This window comes from Mollisia scopiformis (genome assembly GCF_001500285.1).
Source record: "Mollisia scopiformis unplaced genomic scaffold LY89scaffold_5, whole genome shotgun sequence".
Lineage (NCBI taxonomy): Eukaryota > Fungi > Ascomycota > Leotiomycetes > Helotiales > Mollisiaceae > Mollisia > Mollisia scopiformis.
Window position 1 is genome coordinate 294154 of NW_017263585.1, and position 17649 is coordinate 311802.

Sequence of the window (17649 nt, forward strand, 5' to 3'; positions counted from 1 at the left end):
AGCTGGGCATTCGTCCGCCTCCATCCCTCCGCTCCAAGACTTTCCACTGAAAAGCCCACGTTCCAATGGTGCTTCCGTCCCGGTCCAAGACTTCAACCACCCAATCAACATTTGATGGAAAATCAGGAGATCTTGGCCTGATCCTTGGTACTGGAGTGATGGCTATGGCTGAATGCTGACCTGTGGCGAAGAGTTCTTACCACAGGCACAGGTAATCTTCCTGTTGGACCCTGAGAGAAACAGCGCTTCTTTACTGTCCCACAATCTGGAGAAGTGGACGAGCATGGAAAAGGTAGACTATTTCGAGATCAATTGAGAAGACCGCCCATCCCTTGGCGTTTGTTTGGCTTCCGTTTCATCCAAAAATCGCCTCAATCGTTCTCCACTGAACGCACATAAGCAAGATGCTCGGGACCCTCACGATACCATCAAGTATTCAATTGGATAAATAGCCTTCATCTCATATCGGTGCCAGTGTGCCTTTTCAGTGTTAAATATAACTATCCGAATGTTCACGCCTCTTTTAAGCATTTCGTGGCTGTGTCGATGCGTACGATGACTCTTCCAAGGCAGATCGAAGTCGCGACTGCCATATCCATCACAGCAACTTCGGTGATGACTCAAATCTTCGATACTTAGGTCCTTTGTAATTTCCTTTCAAGTTCAATTCCATACCAACATCAATTCGTGCACTCGCATTGCCTTCATTATCCAAGCATCGTCGCTGCTCAGTCCGCGACGCTTTCTTATACGTTTCTTCTTAGTCGAACAATTATTGGAACTTGAAGTCCACAATGGCGGAAATTCGGTCGTTAAAACCAGACAGTAAGGTACAGTCGATAGTAGGAGATCAATCGGCTCCACATCTTTTCAGTTTCTTGGAAATAGATTGGTCAACAACCAACTATGAAGAATTACGATATCACTTGGAAAGACACTACAACGTCCCATCGACAGAGCATTGGGGATTTGCTGCCAGGAAATTTCGAATGCTTCAAATGTACTTCGAAATAGGCACAAACACAGCTCACGAGGCCTGGGGAGAGGAAGAAATGTCAAATGTTGCGGCCCATGAAAACTCACCAGAGCTGGCAAAGAAATCGGACATGACTGTAGAGTCCGAGATTCCAAAGCAGACACCAGCACTCCCGCGCGTCAAGCTCTTCAAAGCGTGCACCTTCTTGATGAGAGTTGCGACTACCAACGAACCTCTGATCTGCAAAGCATTTGGAACTATTGCGCCGACGCTATACGAAGAAATATTCTGGGAGAAACTCGCCGTGCTTGAACGCGAACAAGACGTCAGTATTAATGTGTTGAGCATTACACACCTCACTGCACAAGATGTGGTATTTTTCATAGAGTTTGGTAAGATTTATTGTAGACCATCCGCAAGGGATGCTGAGATCTGCCAACGCTGACGATGTCCTTCTATAGGCGGACATGAATTCAAAATTCGGTATCTCCAATGGGGAACTTTGATTCAGAGGTATGTCACTGAGGACAATACTCATGTCTAGACTACAATGTCCTAACAAACAGAAGTTATCCCGACGTTACCGAAGCTCCAGAATCATTCATTCACGGCAAAGGAGTACCTGAGACTGCTTATGCTTTCGTCAAAGGGCTTCAGCTCAGTGCTGAGAAATGTAGGCAACTTAACAAGAGTACTCGCTTCGCCTACCACTACATTCGAGCTTGGGCTATCAACCGCGGCTTTTACAGACGGAAGCAAGTTGATAACTGCTCAATCAATCCCAACTACATCGTAGATTGCCTTACTTCTCAAGCACACAAACCATTTCTTAAAGTATTGTTATTTATCCCCGCATATAGTCATCAAGCTAACGGCAACCATGATTCTCATTCAAAGCTGGTTTCTACATCTATCTTCCGGTTCTTCGAACACTTCGACTCCGACTATTCGAATAATGGCAGTCCTCCGCTGGGTGACCGTCCCTATGCTGAAGATGAAGCAGAAGACTGGCTTGGTTTGTTGAAGAATTTGGAACAGCAATCGGTGTCTAGAAGGATGGGATGTATGCTCTACACACGCATCCATGTCCTCTTTAGCGGGTCGGACATCCAAGGCGGCCAATGGTTTCGAGACATAGTTGATCCGAGGATACAAAAGTTAAAGGAAGGTAAGGATAAATGACCACGAAATATCCCTCGATGTGTAATGCTTATTCGTTACAGATTATTCTAGGACAATGGGAAAGGATAACGTTCATCTTTGGCATTATCGTCTCACTTCTGTCGATCTTTACAGCACTGCTATGAGCACAACATCAGATGACACCTATGAAGGTTACTACATTATTGGTTTCAAAGCTGTTGGGACGTGGCGAAGACCTCTCGTCGACGATATCACCTTGAAATGGCAAGCTCAAATGCATACCAAGATCATGGAAAAGCAGTCTGATGGCTGTCACCGCAGTGTTACCACAAGAGTCATGACCGAACAGGAGATGGATGATATCGTCCTCCGTAAATGTCCAAGAACCTGGCCATACAATGCGGTCGAGCCACCTGATAACTCCGGACAGGAGGCAGACACCTCTGTGTCCCACAGCGCTCGAAAGGCTCAGGCAGTCCTCCAAAATAAAAATCACGATGAAAGCGCCTCCCTTCGCCCTGCCGAGGATGTTATCAATCGCCTCAAATACGATCGTGCCAACTTCAAAGTTGATGAATGGGCGATTGGATATGTCGACAGACACATGCAAGCTATGCAAGAGAAGCCGGTGCGCGACTGGGCAACAGATGTCACTGATGAAGCTTTTATACCTCAACACAGAATTGAATACTTCAAGGTTTATCCCAAAGATAGTCCGCCGGTCATCATGTGGGAGAAAGCAAGTAAGAAAGATCTCATCTTCACAGGTCGAGAAGGGAAAGTCAATAAAGAAGTGGAGACGGAAGCGGATGATGAGATGTTGACGAAGAGAGAGAGGAAGCAGAAGGCAAAAGAAGAGAATGAGAGTAAGCAGCAAGAATGGTCGCAGGAAGCAGAGAATGGCAAGAAGGAGCCGGAAGCCAAAGAGAATGTGGATGAAGAGCGGAAGCAGAAGCGTAAAGGTTCACAGAAGGGGAAGAAACATGGAAAGGCTCTACCCCAGATTGTCACCAACGCGAGTGTCGGACAGCCCACTAAGCAAGACGAACAAAATCTGACGAGTCCAAAGCGTGGAAAGAAGAAAAGAGACAAGGAAAACAACGGAACATAAGAGAAAGAAGGAGAGTATTGATTTACATATTTTCTAATCGATTCGGGAGAAAGCCTCTAGCAAAGCTCGCAGCAGTTTCTGCTGCTTGAAACCCTGTATCAGTAGTAGCCCTCAAGGATCGTTTAGGAAATAGCTTCCTTTGATGCTTTTGGCAATTGGAAAGTTATTCAAATCACAATCTTTCATCTAATACGTGGTTCCATAACATTTAGAAAAGAACAAAAAGGGGTCGGCCCGAGGCCCCGGATGACATCGTTCTTTTAACCCCACTACCCCACCAACCACAGCTCCTCCAATTTCCCAACTCACAAACTCACAACTCTACAGCTCTCTTTACATCTATACTTCATCTCAATAAAATCCCACTCGCCGTCAACTCATCTCATCTGAACTCCTCAAAATGGCACACACATACGCCTCCGAATACCCAGCAGGACTAAACGTCGACCATGGAATCAAGACTTTCTTCGAGGACTTCTATAAAATCAGCGATACCGGCACCGAGGAGGCACATGAGTTGTACGCGGATCAGTTTACAGCGGACGCTACGCTTGTTATGGCTTCTAAGGTTAGGAAGGGGAGGGATGGTGAGTTCCTTTCTTTTTTCGGGTTGTCTTTTTGTGACTTTCTTGATTTAGTTTATTGGTTTGAGATGAGAAAGATGAGTTTGGATAAAATCATGAAACCAATGTCTTGATTGCAGAGAAATTTAAGGCTAATGAATCAACCAGAAATCCTGCAGATCAGAAAAGGGATGTGGGAAAAGGTCGCTTCGAGATTGCATAGACCGGTCAAGATCTTTCCTTTTGGCGAGGGTGCGGAGGAGGTTATGCTTTATGGGACGGTGAAGTATGTTTTGAAGGATGGGAGGAAGGCTGATGTGAGTTCTTTTTTTTGGTAGTTTCCTGTTAATGTTTTTGTTGAGCAAGTTGAGGAATGGATTTGATGGATCTGATATGGGAATTAGGTTGAGTGGGGAGCGAGGGCGAATTTGGTTAAGGAGGAGGGGAAGTGGAAGATGGGGTTTTATCAGGTTTATTTGGTGAGTTTTGGATGGGCAAAGAGGGGGTTGAGTTGTGCTGATTAGTGTAGGATACTGCTGCTATGCAGAATGCTAAGTGAGGGTACGGGGGTTCGACTTAGTGTCTTATGCGAGCTCAAACTGGACAATTGTATAGGATGGATGGAGATGCATGTGTACTGAAGCGAGGAAGAGAGAGAGAGGTAAACGGGCTGAGAAAAGGAGAAAACTTCGCTTGATGGCTCTCCCAACAAAGATACAGCATCTATGGAAGTCGTGTTCAGAGCTAGAACCTGCCCAATTGCCTTCTTGAATAGATCTAGACCCGGTCCTGGATACTGCGCCCTTGCATTCATCTTCAAGGTCCATATCATTGGATCCTTCTCTCAAGAATACGAATCCGACCAAGAGACGAATGATTCCAAGAAGGAAAAGAACGGGCATAGAAAGTCGTTCATCTGTATTGTCGCAATAATGCTGCCCAGACCAACGCCTTTTTGACCATTCCAGAACGCCACAAAATGCCAGAAATACAGTCTCGTCTTATAACAACTCAGTCCATATCCATCTCGTCCTCCACACCTCCATCGACCAACACCTTCCTTCTTTGCTTCATCTTGCCAAACACCTTGCTTTTCTCTCTCTCCAAAGGCAGCTCCTCAACCTCCTCTCCATTCTCCTCGAGAGCCTTCCTCTCACTAGCTCTCATCTTCGGCAACAAGTGCTCATTCTCTGCAACCAACTTCCTGTTCGCCTCTCTTTCGCGCTCCTTGTTGCCTGCCATTCTCTTCTTGTAGAAGACTCGCTCACGCTTAGCTCGGATCTCGCTAACTCTCTCCATGGCCTTGAGTGTTGATGCAACCAAGTCGCGGTTATAACGGACGGGAACGTTGCGGCGCGCGGCGAAGGTGAGTGTGCTGTCGACGACCATTTCTTTGCCGGCGGACTTGCGGAAGGCTTTGGTCCATTTCAGCTTTCGAGGGTTGCGCTTCATTTTGAACTGTGGGGTATTAGGACTTTCTTGCTGTAAGTGATGAAGAGAGAGAGAGACGTACGTTCTTGTGGCATTTACTGCGGCAAAATCTGAAGACTCGAGCATCGTTACGCACGAAGGTTATACCCTTCTGTAGAAATTGTTAGCAAGCCAATTCTTCCTTCAAAGCCTGGCGGACAAAAGTGATTCTTGCGCCGCAGGATAATGAGCTGGCAAAGAATTGCGTCCGTAGGGTACATACCGATGGGTAGCAAGGTTGCGAGCAGAAGTAACACGTCTCAATCCTCATCTTGACAGTGATGTTCTCGGATCGTCTTTGATGTGATTTGCCTTCTAATCGTCAACTTTTTGCAAGCTACAAGTTAGAAATTTGTGCCTCGCTTGACCGATAAATGATTGCGCGATACCGCTTTGGGTGACGCTCGGGCCATCAAAAATATCTACAACTTCTGAACAAGCCGATCAGCGTGAAGCATCATTGTACAACGGCTTCCAACGTCCACAGCATTTTAGTGAAACCTATCATAGCTCAGGTCATATCAACGAGCAAAGAGCAATCATGGCTTCTGTCTTGACCATCGGTGTTGGAGTTGCTGTTGCAGCGTTCCTCGTACGTCCGGATTTCCCTCTCTTGAGGCGTGAATATTAATTATTCAATAGGGCAGAGCAGGTCTAGTAGCATTACGGCGCTCTCGAGGAGAAGCAGTCGGAGCACTGGGAAAGGCATTTTATAAGGGAGGATTCGAGCCAAGGATGAACAAGAGAGAAGCTGCGCTCATCCTCCAGCTCAGGTACGCCACTCCGAGGCCATCTGAAAGGAAAGAAACTGACGACCCTATAGCGAACGACAACTTACGAAAGAACGGATACGAAAGAACCATCGAACTCTTATGATGTTAAATCATCCCGATCGAGGTGGAAGTCCCTACCTAGCAACGAAAGTCAACGAAGCGAAAGAGTTCTTGGAGAAGAACTCGTAAGCATACGGCAGCAGGCCTTGTAAGAAAGACTGTATTATAGGGTACTTTGAGATTTTGATGCATCAGCGACGGCGTTTCAGCGACATCTGGTTAATATGCCCACTTGGGCGGATCTCTTCTCCGAAAAGAATTGAAGTCACATCTGCATCTTGGTATGGAAAGATCATCATTCATTGTGCAATGCTATCGACCAGATATGCGAGTCTTTCGGAAGTCCATACAGTGCTTGCGCAAATCCTCTATGTACCGGAAAACTCACTATGCAACGTCAATCATTGCTTTGAGATGATAACAGAAGTTCCCCATGACCAGCCAGTGCGTGGTTTTGGACTCCTGCAAGTGCTCGCGAAATTCGTTCTGAAATCATTAGTACCGAGAGAGACTTGGGCAGCTCGCTCATTGACTAGGAGCCAATCGGATCTTTCCAAGCTGCTCCATGAGTGCCCCTTCATCGCCCCAGGGAGCGTTCATAACGAAATCGAGAGCTTCTTGTTCAGTCATCACTAAATCGGGAGTCGTAGATGGAGCATCGTCAGAGTCTTCTTGTTGCAAAGTTGCAACCGTCGAAGATGGGACAAGGGGCTCCTGTAGACCACCCGGTTGCGCACCATCATCGAGATAGCTGATATATTCAGTGCTCCAAGGAACTCCTGTCGGATTCTGAAAGCCCCACTCATCGTCATCGTCGTCGTCCTCTGGCAGCGGGAGTTGCTTCAAAGCCTCATGAGCAGCAGCAACTTGGGCATCCTCCTCATCGATCTCCCATCCACTAGCATTGGTAGTACGAGTGATAGCAAGATTGTCCCTATTGTTCCACTGATCAGCATATTTCTTCTCTCAAACGTTCACTGTCACTTACTCGCCAAATTTGTTTTCGGTAGGAAATACCACCTTGGACTTTCCCTTATCCTGGACATGCTTAATAGCAAGTCCAATCATGACCTGTAAGGTATAGACCGCGTCATTGCCTGCATTATGCAAATTCCAGCCGATCATTCCAAGCTCTTGCAAGACCGAACCCAAATTGGCAGGATTGGTCACCTTCTTCACATACTTCCACATATCTCCAGTATCTACCGTGTTGATCAAGTTCGCCAAGTTGGTAACATCATATCCCATGTCCCTGAGGAAGGCAATATCAGCACCGATAGAATGACCGACCAAAACGATGTTTCTCTTCGGCATGTCCTGGTCTAGCGATGTTGTGTCAGCTCCGGAGAAAGGAGCCTTGAAGCAAGAGGCAATTGCAGCAGGTGCATTGGCAAGGTTGATAAACTCGCTCTTACTGGATAATGTCAGTATTGTGTTATACACGCACCGAGGCATGGACTTACCCGAACTCGAAGCTACCTGGGCATCCCGAAACATGAACTCTGTTGATCACATGTCGATATTCGTTGATACGGAAGTGTCTGGCACGAATTTGTTTCATCCAATTCTCGCCTCCCTTGCCTGGCACCAACTGGACCAAATCAAGTGTGTCCAATGTGGCCACTCCGATCTCCGTGATCTCCCTATGGTTGAATTCGTTGGCCTCAACATCGACGGAGATAAAAACAACGGAGTCTTCTGGGGTGAACTTCATTGGCTTTCCTGCGTCGAAGAATGTTGCTGGTCCGAACTTGGCGGTGGCCTCTCTGGAGACCGCAGCGGCGATCGCCTTTGGATCATACCACTCCACACGAGACTCGTGGGCCTTGAATAAAGCGGCCTCGATGCCATCATCTGGCTTTCTGATGCCGATGTAGGTTTGCACACGCTTAACAATATCGCGCGATGCTTGATAGCGTTGAGCTTGGTCAAGAGTCTTCTTTGCCTTAGCTGCACCCTTTTTGCTCTTTTCACTAGCAGTCATCAAGGCGACTTTCTCTCTGAAATCAGCCAGAGAACGCGCGTCCGGCTTTCCGACACCAGTAGGCTCTCCATCAGGCTTTCCATCAGGCTTGTAGTAATAAGGAGGGACATTTAACTTCAAAGTGTCGAAGATCTCTTTAGAATCGGAGCGACCGAGGTACCGTGGTACCGGATTTCCATCATCCCAGAATCCGATATAGAAGGCGTCACCAGCGGGTCCATTGGGAATGGTAAGCTGGGTCTTCAACTTAGAGTTGATGGCCACTAGCAAGGCTTCGAATTGCTTGGTGGGAATCAAGATGATAGGGAGTGGACTGTAGTCTGCTTCGACGGGATAAAGGTAGAATCTGTAGACCACGTGTCAGTCAAGTCCAGCCACTACCAGATATATAGTTCTGAATGAACAAAGGAGCTCTTACAGGTCATATGTATGTCCATAGACTTGATGCTTATCAAAGAATCCCTCGGCAACCTAAGAGACACGTCAGGTTGCGCTTAAAGTTTTCTTCCCCAACCAAGACCTACTTTTTGTCTGTTACCTTGGCCAATAAATTGGTAGGGGTATTTTACGGCGCTCTTAAAGGTCATGAACTTAATGCCTTCTGGTGCCTTCTGTCCTTGGACTAGGTTGAAGCCAAAAGACTTCGAGGTGTCGACACAAAGGGCGCCTTTGGGCGAAAGTCAGTTAACAAAACGACGACATCATTGCTGCAACACGTACCATTCTTGTGAGCCATGGAGCCAGTGGTTGTATTGACACGTCCCTTACTCGTCACAATCTCGTCGTCCTCAGAATCAGTTCCTTCGTAGATGTTTTTGGCCTTAACGTTGGGTGGGAACCAATTTGCACTGCCTTGGTTAATCACAGAGCTCTCACCTGCCAAGGCCTGGAATTTGGAGTACTTGTCCATGATTGCGTGTTTGATGAATCAAGACGCAAACAAAGACGTGGTGGATGTGAAGTTTTGTTTGTGTGTGGGGTTGGGGGTTTGCGTTTGTGGTGGAAAAGTTGTGGAAGATGGCGAACTTGAAAAAAAACACGGCCTGAAATATGAGTCGCTCACCTCTCTGAATCCTCGGGTGAATGCAAGAGTCTCTCGAAAGTCTAAGCAGATTTGGTACTCTGTTACCATAAACAAAGTGACGCTTATCCGGCGCAGCGACGAGTCAACGATTGCTATAGACTAACTTAGAATTAGTTAGCGGACGGCCACATCTGAATCTTCGGGTATATCGTCGGGTGCATACAAGAGTCTCTAGAAAGTCTGAGTAAATTTGATACTCTGTTACCATAAACAAAGTGACGCTTGTTCAGTGCAGCGACAAGTCAATGACTGCCACGGACTAGCTTGGAGTTAGTTAGCAAATGGCCACAACACTTCTTTGATACTTTTCTTAGACACTCAAGTCCTTCCAATCACTCAATAATAGAGCTCTCTAAAGGTTGTAATGATTGTAACGTACGTGGGCGATAGAACTACAAAATGAGACGTTGATGCCTAGAATGAATGCAGAAGTTTGTGGTCGAAGATGCGTGCAATCTTGGCATACTGTAGCCAAGTCCCTATTACTTAAGAGTACCACCTCAACCGAAGAATAGTTTAGAGTTTATCATTAATATTTAAGCACGGTGATGTTGTAGGATTGTGGAAGACCTCGGAAAGAAGTGCTTTGAAGCAATTTTATTGCAGCGAAGCGAGACGCTAAAACTATGTGTTCTTTTGTTGTATAATTTGGTCAACTTTTCAACACCACAGAAGAGCAGTTGAATACATTGGGCTTTGTTATTTGTGTTCTGCTGAAGATTGCAAGGCATCACAATTTCCTATTCTGCAGCAGACTTGACAGCTCTCGCCGGACACTATGTTAGGTAAAAGAGTCAATCGAAGTCAAATGCCATGAGACTTTCAGCACACTTTGATATTCACACTCATCTACATTTACAATACCATCCTACAGTTCAAGTACGAACAAGTCCCGAAATGAATCGCTTTTATTTGCACCGTGCCCGCCCAATTTCGCTAGTCATTACTCAAGTTGTACGCACACCATGATATCTCGACTCTCATAGCAAAAATTACAAATTCTTACGTGTTATACACTCAACTCTCCCGCCTCCTAGTGGGCAATTCGGTGGGTATAGAAAGAAACTTGTGACAGTCAGTAAATCTAATGTTATGGAGATGTTAATACATCGTTACATACCTCTGTAGCTTCCTCTGGCGATACATCTGACGTTGAAATGATAGTGCTATCAATCAGGCCGAGCTTAGCAAGTCTGATTGTTTGCCAGAACTCTCTCTTGTTGCCAAATTCCTTCTTGAAAACTCGCTTCTTCAAGTCTCTAATGAAATTGTTGTAGAACTCCGGAAACTCGTAATCGATCATTTCTTCACGCACGACCTTGATGTTTTCTTGACATCGCTGATCATTGGCGTCTCCAGTGACTTGAAGAAGATCTTTAATTACCTCAGACATGCCCTTAACAGCGTCGGATATCGTTTCATCCTTGTCGGCTGCCGCAAGCATTTGCCGGAAGTCGGGAATAGCATTCTCCTTAGAGATCTTATTTGGCTTATTCTTGACTAGCAACGATTCGATATCAAGGCCAGATAGTGGCGCGATGACCTCTCGTCGACCTCTCGTCCCCTTGACCTTGGGTGGCACTGAATGATGGATTAGTGAGATCTTTCCCGAGGATGCACTGTCCATACCTTTCCTGACGTCGGCAACGGAAATAAGCTTCTCGAGTCTGCCAGTGCTCTTCATTGCAAGCTCTGCAGGAGGTTCAGACCTGTAGTTGTAGACATCAGATACTGCAATCAATGATAAGTGCTGAATTCATGGATTGGAGATCGTACCACTTCGTAAGAATCTCGGCAGGAGGTTCGACAGGCCCACCATAAATAGCTCTCTGCCGGATTGCTTGAAGAATGCGATGAACTATGGGTGAGTATGTGTCTTCGATCTTCATGTATTCGGTGGGGTTGCTCCCAAGGTAAGCAATTATCATTGAAATAGAGGTCAGAGACTTACCCTTCATCATCCTTGTCAAAGGTAGACAGATCCATGCCTGGTCAAGTTAGCCGGAGTGCTGAGAGACCTAACAAAAGAATCAATGAGTAGATCCGGCAATACATACTGTCAACGTATTCACTCATAGCGTCATCAAGATCACTCGAAGGCAGATACCTATGTGTCTCAAGAGTAGCACCAGATGCGGTGATGACTCTGTCTAATGGTGGAAACCTATACATGCGAATGTCCTCGGCAAAAGGCAATGGCACATCAATCAATGCCTCTAAATGGTTCTCGATGTAAGGTGCTAGAAGTAGGATTTGAGGGTCTTTTCCGTCTTTGCTTACAAGCCTCGCCACAGCATAAGACTCCAATTCGAACAGAGCGTGAACGAGAGAAGAGAGAGCCACGCGAGCTTTGTCATTGACCTGTTGGGCGATTGTTATGCCACTCTCGCCCATTGTAAAATATTGCTCGTACTTGACAAATGTCAGTAAAGGTTAATGTGGATGCTTGAAGAACTTACTTTGTCTGTGGGAATGAACCCGATGATCGAGAAGCTTTGGAACGTCTCCAGCTTCGTGACATTTTCGTCGGATGCGCTGATAGGGACTGCCGTCCGGCCATATCCATACCCCTTCTGAAGATCCTCATAGTCAACGAATTTCTCGCCCAGGTCAGACGTGGGGTCTTTGACTTTATACGATCTTCCGGTCCTGACATCAGAAGCATCGCCAGTTGGTGGGGCATCCGTCATTTCCACATCGCCCGGAAGGGTATGGGATGATTGGGTACTTGCAGCACCAAGCGGGATAACAACACTTTTGGCAGAGACCGGTCTTGCAGCCTTCGTGAAAAAACTCCTTTTGACGTCGATGTACATGGCTGTTTCGGGATACTTCTCGGGATCTCCAAGACCTGCGTCAATCAATATCATGGCGCTCTCATATAGTAGAACTCGAGGACAACTTACAGAGGCGACCCTGATATACAGGAATTGACTTGACCTCCTTGACTTTTGGTGTGGAAAGAGACTCGATGACTTCTGCAGCAGTCGCGACGATAGAATCGTTGTTGCACTTTTCTACGAACCCCCTTGTGAGCTTTTCATTCTCTTGCTAGAAGTAGATTAGTACTATGTACTGTGCAAGTTATTCTTCAGAGAACCAACCTTGATAATAGATTTGTCTTCCTCTTTGAAGCCAAAATCTGCGTCGTCAAAATCAACGCCCATAACGGTCAAATGGATACCCATCTGATTGATCTTGGTAGCTATGTCCTATGAAACATTAGATCTGAGTCCCTACGTTCGGAAGATTTGTAAAGGATAGTTACGACAGACTCCGCAATCCAGGCGAAAGCACGCTGGATATGTGAGACCAAGACGTAATAGGAAATTGACAAAGTACGGCGCTCAAAGAGGAGGAAGTGCTGGTCTCGAAATTAAGTGTGACTTACATCGAGGAGTTCATCATCCATCCTTCCCTGGCCATCTGTCACAAGAATGATTTTTCGAACATAACTTCCTGGCTTGCCACTCTTGAGCATAGTATACTTCTCAATCATGTGCACAGCAACAACGATTGCCGATATAGCATCACCGGCTTCTGTTTGACTTGGAGTTATCTTAGCTTTCAAGTCGTTGAATAGTGGCATGGTGAGAGTTCCAAGTGGTTGAAGCACGGATATATTGTTATATCCTTCGTCTCCATCATCGAGAGGGTTGTTTGTCACGTTAGTTCGGAAGCCAATCACACCTGTATTCAATGTAGTTCTTGTTGAGGACATAGTGTCTGCCATCTTGTCGTAGACATATCTCATGGCGTAGTCAAGGTCGCTCTCAACCCGACCATTATGACAATCACCCATTGTCGATCCAAGATCGAGGACAAAAACGGTCGCCTCCTTGCTCATCTTGGCGATGATGGTGGATCGATGGAAGATGTTTGTTTTTGAGAGTCAAGGAGATCAAGTTATGAAGTTATGATCAAAGGAGAGCGATGAGCAGCTCATGAAGCAAACATGAGAGGACGCGAGAACGCGTTTCGACACGACTGCTGCCTGGCGCGAGAAAACGTGATCTGACCCACATATGAGACTCCTCAGCCTCGTTCTTTCCAAAACCTCCTTGGACTGTATACAGTTTTATGCCTTTATGCTGCATACAAATAGAATTCTGTTCATAATTGACTGACACAAGTGTGGCTTCCTCGAGACCCCTGCACGAGCCTCGGCAAGTTCCCTGGCCATTCTATCCATGACGCTGCGGTTTCATCGATCATTCAAATTCTGCTTCTCCCAAAGTATTTAATAACAGAGCTTCTTCTACCTTTTCACTTTGTACAACCTCTCTCTTGTGCTCTTTCGATTTCTGATATTCACTATGCCTGATCTCTCAATCTTCAAATCACCAGCTCCGTACCATATAATTGCGTGCGTCCATTAAACATACTCCTCTACGTCTGTTATTGCTAATGGAGATATAGATATGGCACGTTGCTTGGAACAGAATTCTTTCAGGTACTACTATCCCTCTCGGACCCAATTCCTCAATGCACTAAACATCTCAGACATTCGTCGGTGGCATAGTTTCCTACCAAGCTCTTCCCAGACCACAATTCTCGCAGCTCCAGCAGAAGCTCTTTCCCGTTTATTTCGGACTGCAGACCACTTTACCAGCCATACTTGCCTTGACATATCCTGGATCGAGAACGTCTCTGGGGCCGTCATCTGGAATATCAGGCACATTCGCGGACGTCAACAGATGGACTGTGTTGGCGCCTATAGCTACGATATTCGTGACCAGCGCAGTCAATATGCTTTATTGCGGGCCCGAGACGACGAGGATAATGCGAAAGAGAAAGGTTCAAGGTGAGAACATATCTGAAGTGTGGTTAGCACGTTGCTAATGTGGACGTTGAAGAAACTCGAGACGGGAAGAAGTACCACGATCCTGCCCCACAATCGACAGAAATGCAACAATTAAACAAAGCATTCGCGTGGATGCATGGCGCTTCCTCGTTAGTTAATCTGGTTGGTTATATCGCCACAATTTGGTACGGCTTTTCGTTGGCAGAACGAATATCATAAAGAGAGGAGATGCGTAACAGTGGAAGTCCGGCTCGCCTTGTATATATGCAGTCCATAGAGGGTTACATATCCACCAGTAATTTCTTGCTTTTCCAATTGCCAGAGTGAGCGATTCTCACATTTCTCAAGATCCAACATCTAGGTAGCCTCGCGATCAGCCTCACCGTTAGGCAAGTTCCGTGGTTTGAGACACAAACACATTATATGTTCAGCTCATCTACAACAATAAAATCTTCTTCCCATAATATCCTATTACAAATTCTCCAAATTTTCATCATGAGAAAGCCATCAATAACATTCCCTCAGTTCCCCCAACTCCCACCGGAACTGCGTCTCTGCATCTACAAACTCGCAACCCCTCCACCCCGCATCATAGAACTAGCCTGGTCCTCCAAAGCACGAACACTCGTCTCCCTCACACCTCCACCTCCACTCCTACAAACATGCCACGAATCTCGCCACTACCACATCTCTAGATACAAATCTATGGTTTTTGGCTACAGCAGTCAGATAATACTGGTTAACTTCGACCAGGACACGATATTCTTCGGGCCAGGCTGTAGACACCTTGTTCCGAGCGGAAGGTCTAATCCTTGGGTAAAACAGAATCCGAGAGTGATCTGGGATATAGTCTCTTCCCTTGTTCTCGGAGAGAATTTGTCTTTAGCAGTCTTTGATCAGTGCTTCGCTGCCGGGATTGAACAATTGGAGACCCTTTGCAACACTTTGAAGCGATTGGAGACTGTTAAGATTGTTGGTCCACTTGGGCGTGGAGAAATGACGGCAGAGGAAAAGAGAGTCAAAGAGCCGTTGAGATTTGTCAGGTCTAGGGTGGTGGAGTGGGCTGAGAGGGATGAGAGCACGGCTTGGTTCTTGGCTTATGCGAGTTCGAGAAAGGAGGATAGGAAAATAAGCGTTGAGAGTGGAAGGGTTGCTCGAAATGTTTTGTAGAGCAAAATAAGTCTGGAGGAATGGCGTTTATTTGGATGGTATAAAATTTTATTGATGGATGCAGAGCGATTCCTTGTGGACATATTATCTATTCAGTTCTCCAAATATTATATCAATAATGAGGTTTGCTAAAGCTATAATTTTTGTTTTTGTTGAAGCAATAGTCATTGGGTGAAGACCGTCCGATTAATTCATCGAAGTTGTTTGAGCTGGGATGATTGACAACAGCCTTGACACGATGACATCGACAAAGAGTATTGCCAATAAATAGAAGCATGGGTATGATTCTGAATGTCTGGATGAAAGGCCAAAAATAAAGGCAGAGAACATCTGAGATTGGCGTGCACATTCTAGATGGTGAGAGTTCTTTCGTCGTCTAGGACATTCATTGACACAGATTGAGATTGAGTGAGATATATCACGGTGGAATAATGTGCTAGTCAGGCATTTGACGACATTGCAAGCAGTAGAGAAAATCAGCTTTCATCAACAAATCCTGAGTTTGAAACAACCCGGCTCCGATACTATCTTACTAAGAATGTACTAACTGAATTAGAAATCGAAGGCAAGATACTCTATCAGCTATTTTCCTAAGGATAGACGGAAAGATTAGCGTTTTAAAAGTGCATGGCATACTGGGATGGCAGAGAGTAAAAAGGTAGTCAGCCTAGACGGCAGTATATGCTCGAGTATAATGTGACAGATGACAATATACTTTTGACTTTGCTCTGCAACATACTACGAGGATATACACGACACCGCTGGCAAGCAAGGAAAGACATAACCAGCACAAAATCAACGTTGACGAACAGCAAGCGTATGACAGAGACTCGAAACACATAGGCTCACCTTGACCGAACATCACAAACCCATACTGCAAGTTTAAAAAAGAAGTCCATTATGAACAGCGCTGTAGAAGGTAGTCGCTCCAAGAAACCTATTAACAAAAAATCAAGGGGAGTGTCCTGCACGTCTCACTCTATACGTCCATGCCTTGGACCGTGAAAGCACAGTAAATCTCCTCTTTCCATTCCATCCCAATCAACTCCGTCGTATGCCTTGATCCAAAGTAGCATCGCTCGCTCGAGGTTGCTGAAATGATTGGTGCCCATCCATCCATCATACTATCAATCCCCCTCATCTTTCGCAACTGTCCCAAGACTAAAACTCCGTCATCTAATCCACCCATCTCACTGACCCCATCTTTCCATCATCGGCCTACTTTTTCGGTGCGTCCTTCACTTTTTTCGGCTTCGCGTAAGGCTTGTTCGTAACGAAATGGATATAATATGCCAATAATCCCAAGCTAATGTTTGCAAGCAGAACAACGACCAGAATGACGAGTAGAATCGGGTTTGCTTGTAGAACGGCTGTGGCTTTTGGTGTGAAGCCAAAGAACTTGAAGGCATTGGGTCCTGAGAATGCTTGTCCCATCTTGAAGGTGGTATGTAAGTCTCGGCGAGTTTATATATGCAAGACGTGGATATGAGGGTATTCGAATGATCGATCACGAGGGAGGTAATTCGAATTGGAGGCTCGGAGGAGAGTTTTCGACTATCAAGTGTCGTACAGCCGGCAAGAAGAGAATGCGTGCGTGGAAGGTAATATCCGCTCAACAGACAGCAACTGTTCGCAATAATTAAGTTCTCTCGCAAAAGTTACAATGCGAAAAGTGAAAAGAGAAAGGTTAACAGGGAGCGCAAATTAGTTATATCCATGTTATATTTAGATCTTGAGGCGACTGGTGTTTGTGATGCTCGGAAATGGAAGGGTATCAGGAGCGTCTGAGATGAGGGATTCGTGGTGCGATCCTGGAGGCGCTCAGTCGAAGTGAAACGCGATCCCAAACGCCAATCAGAGGCGAGGGCAACGAATTCGGAATAGGATCCGACTCACATTTACCAATACTCACTCTACCAAAGTTTAGTGCTCGTGGCTTAATACATGTAGAAATCTTGGCAACGGTAGAGTACAGTATCTCGGGAGATGAAGTATGGAGGTCGAGATGCGGGTTGGGACATCGGCGGCTAGCGTCTATATAACCGCCTACACCTCTACAATACCTAAGTACTAGGTAGATATTTCCCTTCCGTACAAGTATTTTTGCGCCTCAGCTGTCGACCCATTCAAATCTTGGACCAGTTTCGGGAGAAAAATCGGCACTTGATCTGCAAACCTCGAGTATCATATCCGCCACTAATTGAACAACAAAACCTGAGGAAAGAAACAGACCACGTGCGATGCCTCTACGGCCTTATGTTCGTTCACGATGGGACTGCTCCAAGGTTCAAATGTTATGCCTCTCACCTGAATCATTGACATGCTGAAGGACGCTGAAGGACGCTGAAGGACGAGAAGGAGGAAAAGCCTCGTGAAAATCCCAAGGGAATGGGAACCCTCCTCTATTTTGTCATGGACGGGCGAGGAAACATGGCTACAAAAGTGGCGAGATCTCTACATTCGCCCAACAAGTAGGATTGACGAATCGACGCATGAGTATGTTCTTCCTTG

At 45.9% G+C, this 17649-nt stretch overlaps 10 protein-coding genes across 10 annotated transcripts; 6 read left to right on the forward strand and 4 right to left on the reverse strand.

Annotated features, from left to right (window-relative positions):
* The first annotated feature begins 453 nt into the window (after positions 1–453).
* LY89DRAFT_420844 (uncharacterized protein) lies at positions 454–1776 on the forward strand. Its single transcript, XM_018207406.1, has 2 exons — positions 454–1368; positions 1438–1776. The coding sequence occupies exons 1-2, from the start codon at positions 795–797 to the stop codon at positions 1518–1520; spliced, it is 657 nt and encodes a 218-aa protein (XP_018075316.1). The 5' UTR covers positions 454–794; the 3' UTR covers positions 1521–1776.
* Positions 1777–2174: 398 nt separating this feature from the next.
* On the forward strand, positions 2175–3407 carry LY89DRAFT_420808 (uncharacterized protein). Its single transcript, XM_018207405.1, has one exon. The coding sequence runs from the start codon at positions 2214–2216 to the stop codon at positions 3228–3230; it is 1017 nt and encodes a 338-aa protein (XP_018075317.1). The 5' UTR covers positions 2175–2213; the 3' UTR covers positions 3231–3407.
* A 56-nt stretch (positions 3408–3463) lies between these two features.
* On the forward strand, positions 3464–4715 carry LY89DRAFT_420878 (uncharacterized protein). Its single transcript, XM_018207407.1, has 4 exons — positions 3464–3817; positions 3962–4110; positions 4198–4272; positions 4323–4715. Exons 1-4 carry the CDS (start codon positions 3631–3633, stop codon positions 4350–4352), a joined length of 441 nt encoding a protein of 146 aa, XP_018075318.1. The 5' UTR covers positions 3464–3630; the 3' UTR covers positions 4353–4715.
* LY89DRAFT_638694 (60S ribosomal protein L24) lies at positions 4484–5595 on the reverse strand. The gene is made up of 3 exons (XM_018211592.1): positions 5487–5595; positions 5307–5375; positions 4484–5251 (listed from the first exon to the last, which is right to left on the reverse strand). Exons 1-3 carry the CDS (start codon positions 5532–5534, stop codon positions 4805–4807), a joined length of 564 nt encoding a protein of 187 aa, XP_018075319.1. The 5' UTR covers positions 5535–5595; the 3' UTR covers positions 4484–4804.
* Positions 5596–5720: 125 nt separating this feature from the next.
* On the forward strand, positions 5721–6420 carry LY89DRAFT_681595 (uncharacterized protein). Its single transcript, XM_018214329.1, has 3 exons — positions 5721–5855; positions 5906–6036; positions 6087–6420. Exons 1-3 carry the CDS (start codon positions 5805–5807, stop codon positions 6223–6225), a joined length of 321 nt encoding a protein of 106 aa, XP_018075320.1. The 5' UTR covers positions 5721–5804; the 3' UTR covers positions 6226–6420.
* A 2-nt stretch (positions 6421–6422) lies between these two features.
* Positions 6423–8305, reverse strand: LY89DRAFT_420910 (uncharacterized protein). The gene is made up of 5 exons (XM_018207408.1): positions 8191–8305; positions 7560–8138; positions 7267–7510; positions 7085–7167; positions 6423–7030 (listed from the first exon to the last, which is right to left on the reverse strand). The coding sequence occupies exons 2-5, from the start codon at positions 8078–8080 to the stop codon at positions 6622–6624; spliced, it is 1257 nt and encodes a 418-aa protein (XP_018075321.1). The 5' UTR covers positions 8081–8138; positions 8191–8305; the 3' UTR covers positions 6423–6621.
* A 1683-nt stretch (positions 8306–9988) lies between these two features.
* On the reverse strand, positions 9989–13100 carry LY89DRAFT_715267 (SPOC domain-like protein). Its single transcript, XM_018218192.1, has 10 exons — positions 12556–13100; positions 12269–12376; positions 12071–12215; positions 11624–12015; positions 11222–11576; positions 11116–11152; positions 10941–11069; positions 10794–10873; positions 10285–10745; positions 9989–10229 (listed from the first exon to the last, which is right to left on the reverse strand). The coding sequence occupies exons 1-10, from the start codon at positions 13009–13011 to the stop codon at positions 10182–10184; spliced, it is 2211 nt and encodes a 736-aa protein (XP_018075322.1). The 5' UTR covers positions 13012–13100; the 3' UTR covers positions 9989–10181.
* Positions 13101–13365: 265 nt separating this feature from the next.
* LY89DRAFT_681599 (uncharacterized protein) lies at positions 13366–14264 on the forward strand. The gene is made up of 4 exons (XM_018214330.1): positions 13366–13530; positions 13584–13617; positions 13668–13968; positions 14021–14264. Exons 1-4 carry the CDS (start codon positions 13481–13483, stop codon positions 14185–14187), a joined length of 552 nt encoding a protein of 183 aa, XP_018075323.1. The 5' UTR covers positions 13366–13480; the 3' UTR covers positions 14188–14264.
* Positions 14265–14358: 94 nt separating this feature from the next.
* LY89DRAFT_715269 (uncharacterized protein) lies at positions 14359–15138 on the forward strand (the record flags this gene model as incomplete). Its single annotated transcript, XM_018218193.1, has 1 exon — positions 14359–15138. Exon 1 carries the CDS (start codon positions 14392–14394, stop codon positions 15136–15138), a length of 747 nt encoding a protein of 248 aa, XP_018075324.1. The 5' UTR covers positions 14359–14391.
* Positions 15139–16362: 1224 nt separating this feature from the next.
* On the reverse strand, positions 16363–16572 carry LY89DRAFT_554245 (uncharacterized protein; the record flags this gene model as incomplete). The annotated part of the gene is made up of 1 exon (XM_018208346.1): positions 16363–16572. A coding segment is annotated over one exon (210 nt), but the record flags the coding sequence as incomplete, so codon positions are not given.
* Positions 16573–17649: the final 1077 nt, after the last annotated feature.

Coding starts and splice junctions, on each gene's coding strand:
- LY89DRAFT_420844 (XM_018207406.1), top strand. CDS start 795: ATGGCGGAAATTCGGTCGTTAAAACCAGACAGTAAGGTACAGTCGATA. Junction 1,369..1,437: donor GGTATTTTTCATAGAGTTTG/GTAAGATTTATT, acceptor GTCCTTCTATAG/GCGGACATGAATTCAAAATT.
- LY89DRAFT_420808 (XM_018207405.1), top strand. CDS start 2,214: ATGGGAAAGGATAACGTTCATCTTTGGCATTATCGTCTCACTTCTGTC.
- LY89DRAFT_420878 (XM_018207407.1), top strand. CDS start 3,631: ATGGCACACACATACGCCTCCGAATACCCAGCAGGACTAAACGTCGAC. Junction 4,111..4,197: donor AGGATGGGAGGAAGGCTGAT/GTGAGTTCTTTT, acceptor TATGGGAATTAG/GTTGAGTGGGGAGCGAGGGC. Junction 4,273..4,322: donor GGTTTTATCAGGTTTATTTG/GTGAGTTTTGGA, acceptor TGATTAGTGTAG/GATACTGCTGCTATGCAGAA.
- LY89DRAFT_638694 (XM_018211592.1), bottom strand. CDS start 5,534: ATGAGGATTGAGACGTGTTACTTCTGCTCGCAACCTTGCTACCCATCG. Junction 5,376..5,486: donor CGCAACCTTGCTACCCATCG/GTATGTACCCTA, acceptor CAATTTCTACAG/AAGGGTATAACCTTCGTGCG. Junction 5,252..5,306: donor GCAGTAAATGCCACAAGAAC/GTACGTCTCTCT, acceptor AATACCCCACAG/TTCAAAATGAAGCGCAACCC.
- LY89DRAFT_681595 (XM_018214329.1), top strand. CDS start 5,805: ATGGCTTCTGTCTTGACCATCGGTGTTGGAGTTGCTGTTGCAGCGTTC. Junction 5,856..5,905: donor TTGCTGTTGCAGCGTTCCTC/GTACGTCCGGAT, acceptor ATTATTCAATAG/GGCAGAGCAGGTCTAGTAGC. Junction 6,037..6,086: donor GCGCTCATCCTCCAGCTCAG/GTACGCCACTCC, acceptor ACGACCCTATAG/CGAACGACAACTTACGAAAG.
- LY89DRAFT_420910 (XM_018207408.1), bottom strand. CDS start 8,080: ATGACTGCTAGTGAAAAGAGCAAAAAGGGTGCAGCTAAGGCAAAGAAG. Junction 7,511..7,559: donor CCAGGTAGCTTCGAGTTCGG/GTAAGTCCATGC, acceptor GACATTATCCAG/TAAGAGCGAGTTTATCAACC. Junction 7,168..7,266: donor TGTGGAAGTATGTGAAGAAG/GTGACCAATCCT, acceptor TATACCTTACAG/GTCATGATTGGACTTGCTAT.
- LY89DRAFT_715267 (XM_018218192.1), bottom strand. CDS start 13,011: ATGAGCAAGGAGGCGACCGTTTTTGTCCTCGATCTTGGATCGACAATG. Junction 12,216..12,268: donor AAGACAAATCTATTATCAAG/GTTGGTTCTCTG, acceptor ATCTACTTCTAG/CAAGAGAATGAAAAGCTCAC. Junction 11,070..11,115: donor TTTGACAAGGATGATGAAGG/GTAAGTCTCTGA, acceptor TTACCTTGGGAG/CAACCCCACCGAATACATGA.
- LY89DRAFT_681599 (XM_018214330.1), top strand. CDS start 13,481: ATGCCTGATCTCTCAATCTTCAAATCACCAGCTCCGTACCATATAATT. Junction 13,531..13,583: donor GCTCCGTACCATATAATTGC/GTGCGTCCATTA, acceptor ATGGAGATATAG/ATATGGCACGTTGCTTGGAA. Junction 13,618..13,667: donor TTGGAACAGAATTCTTTCAG/GTACTACTATCC, acceptor TAAACATCTCAG/ACATTCGTCGGTGGCATAGT.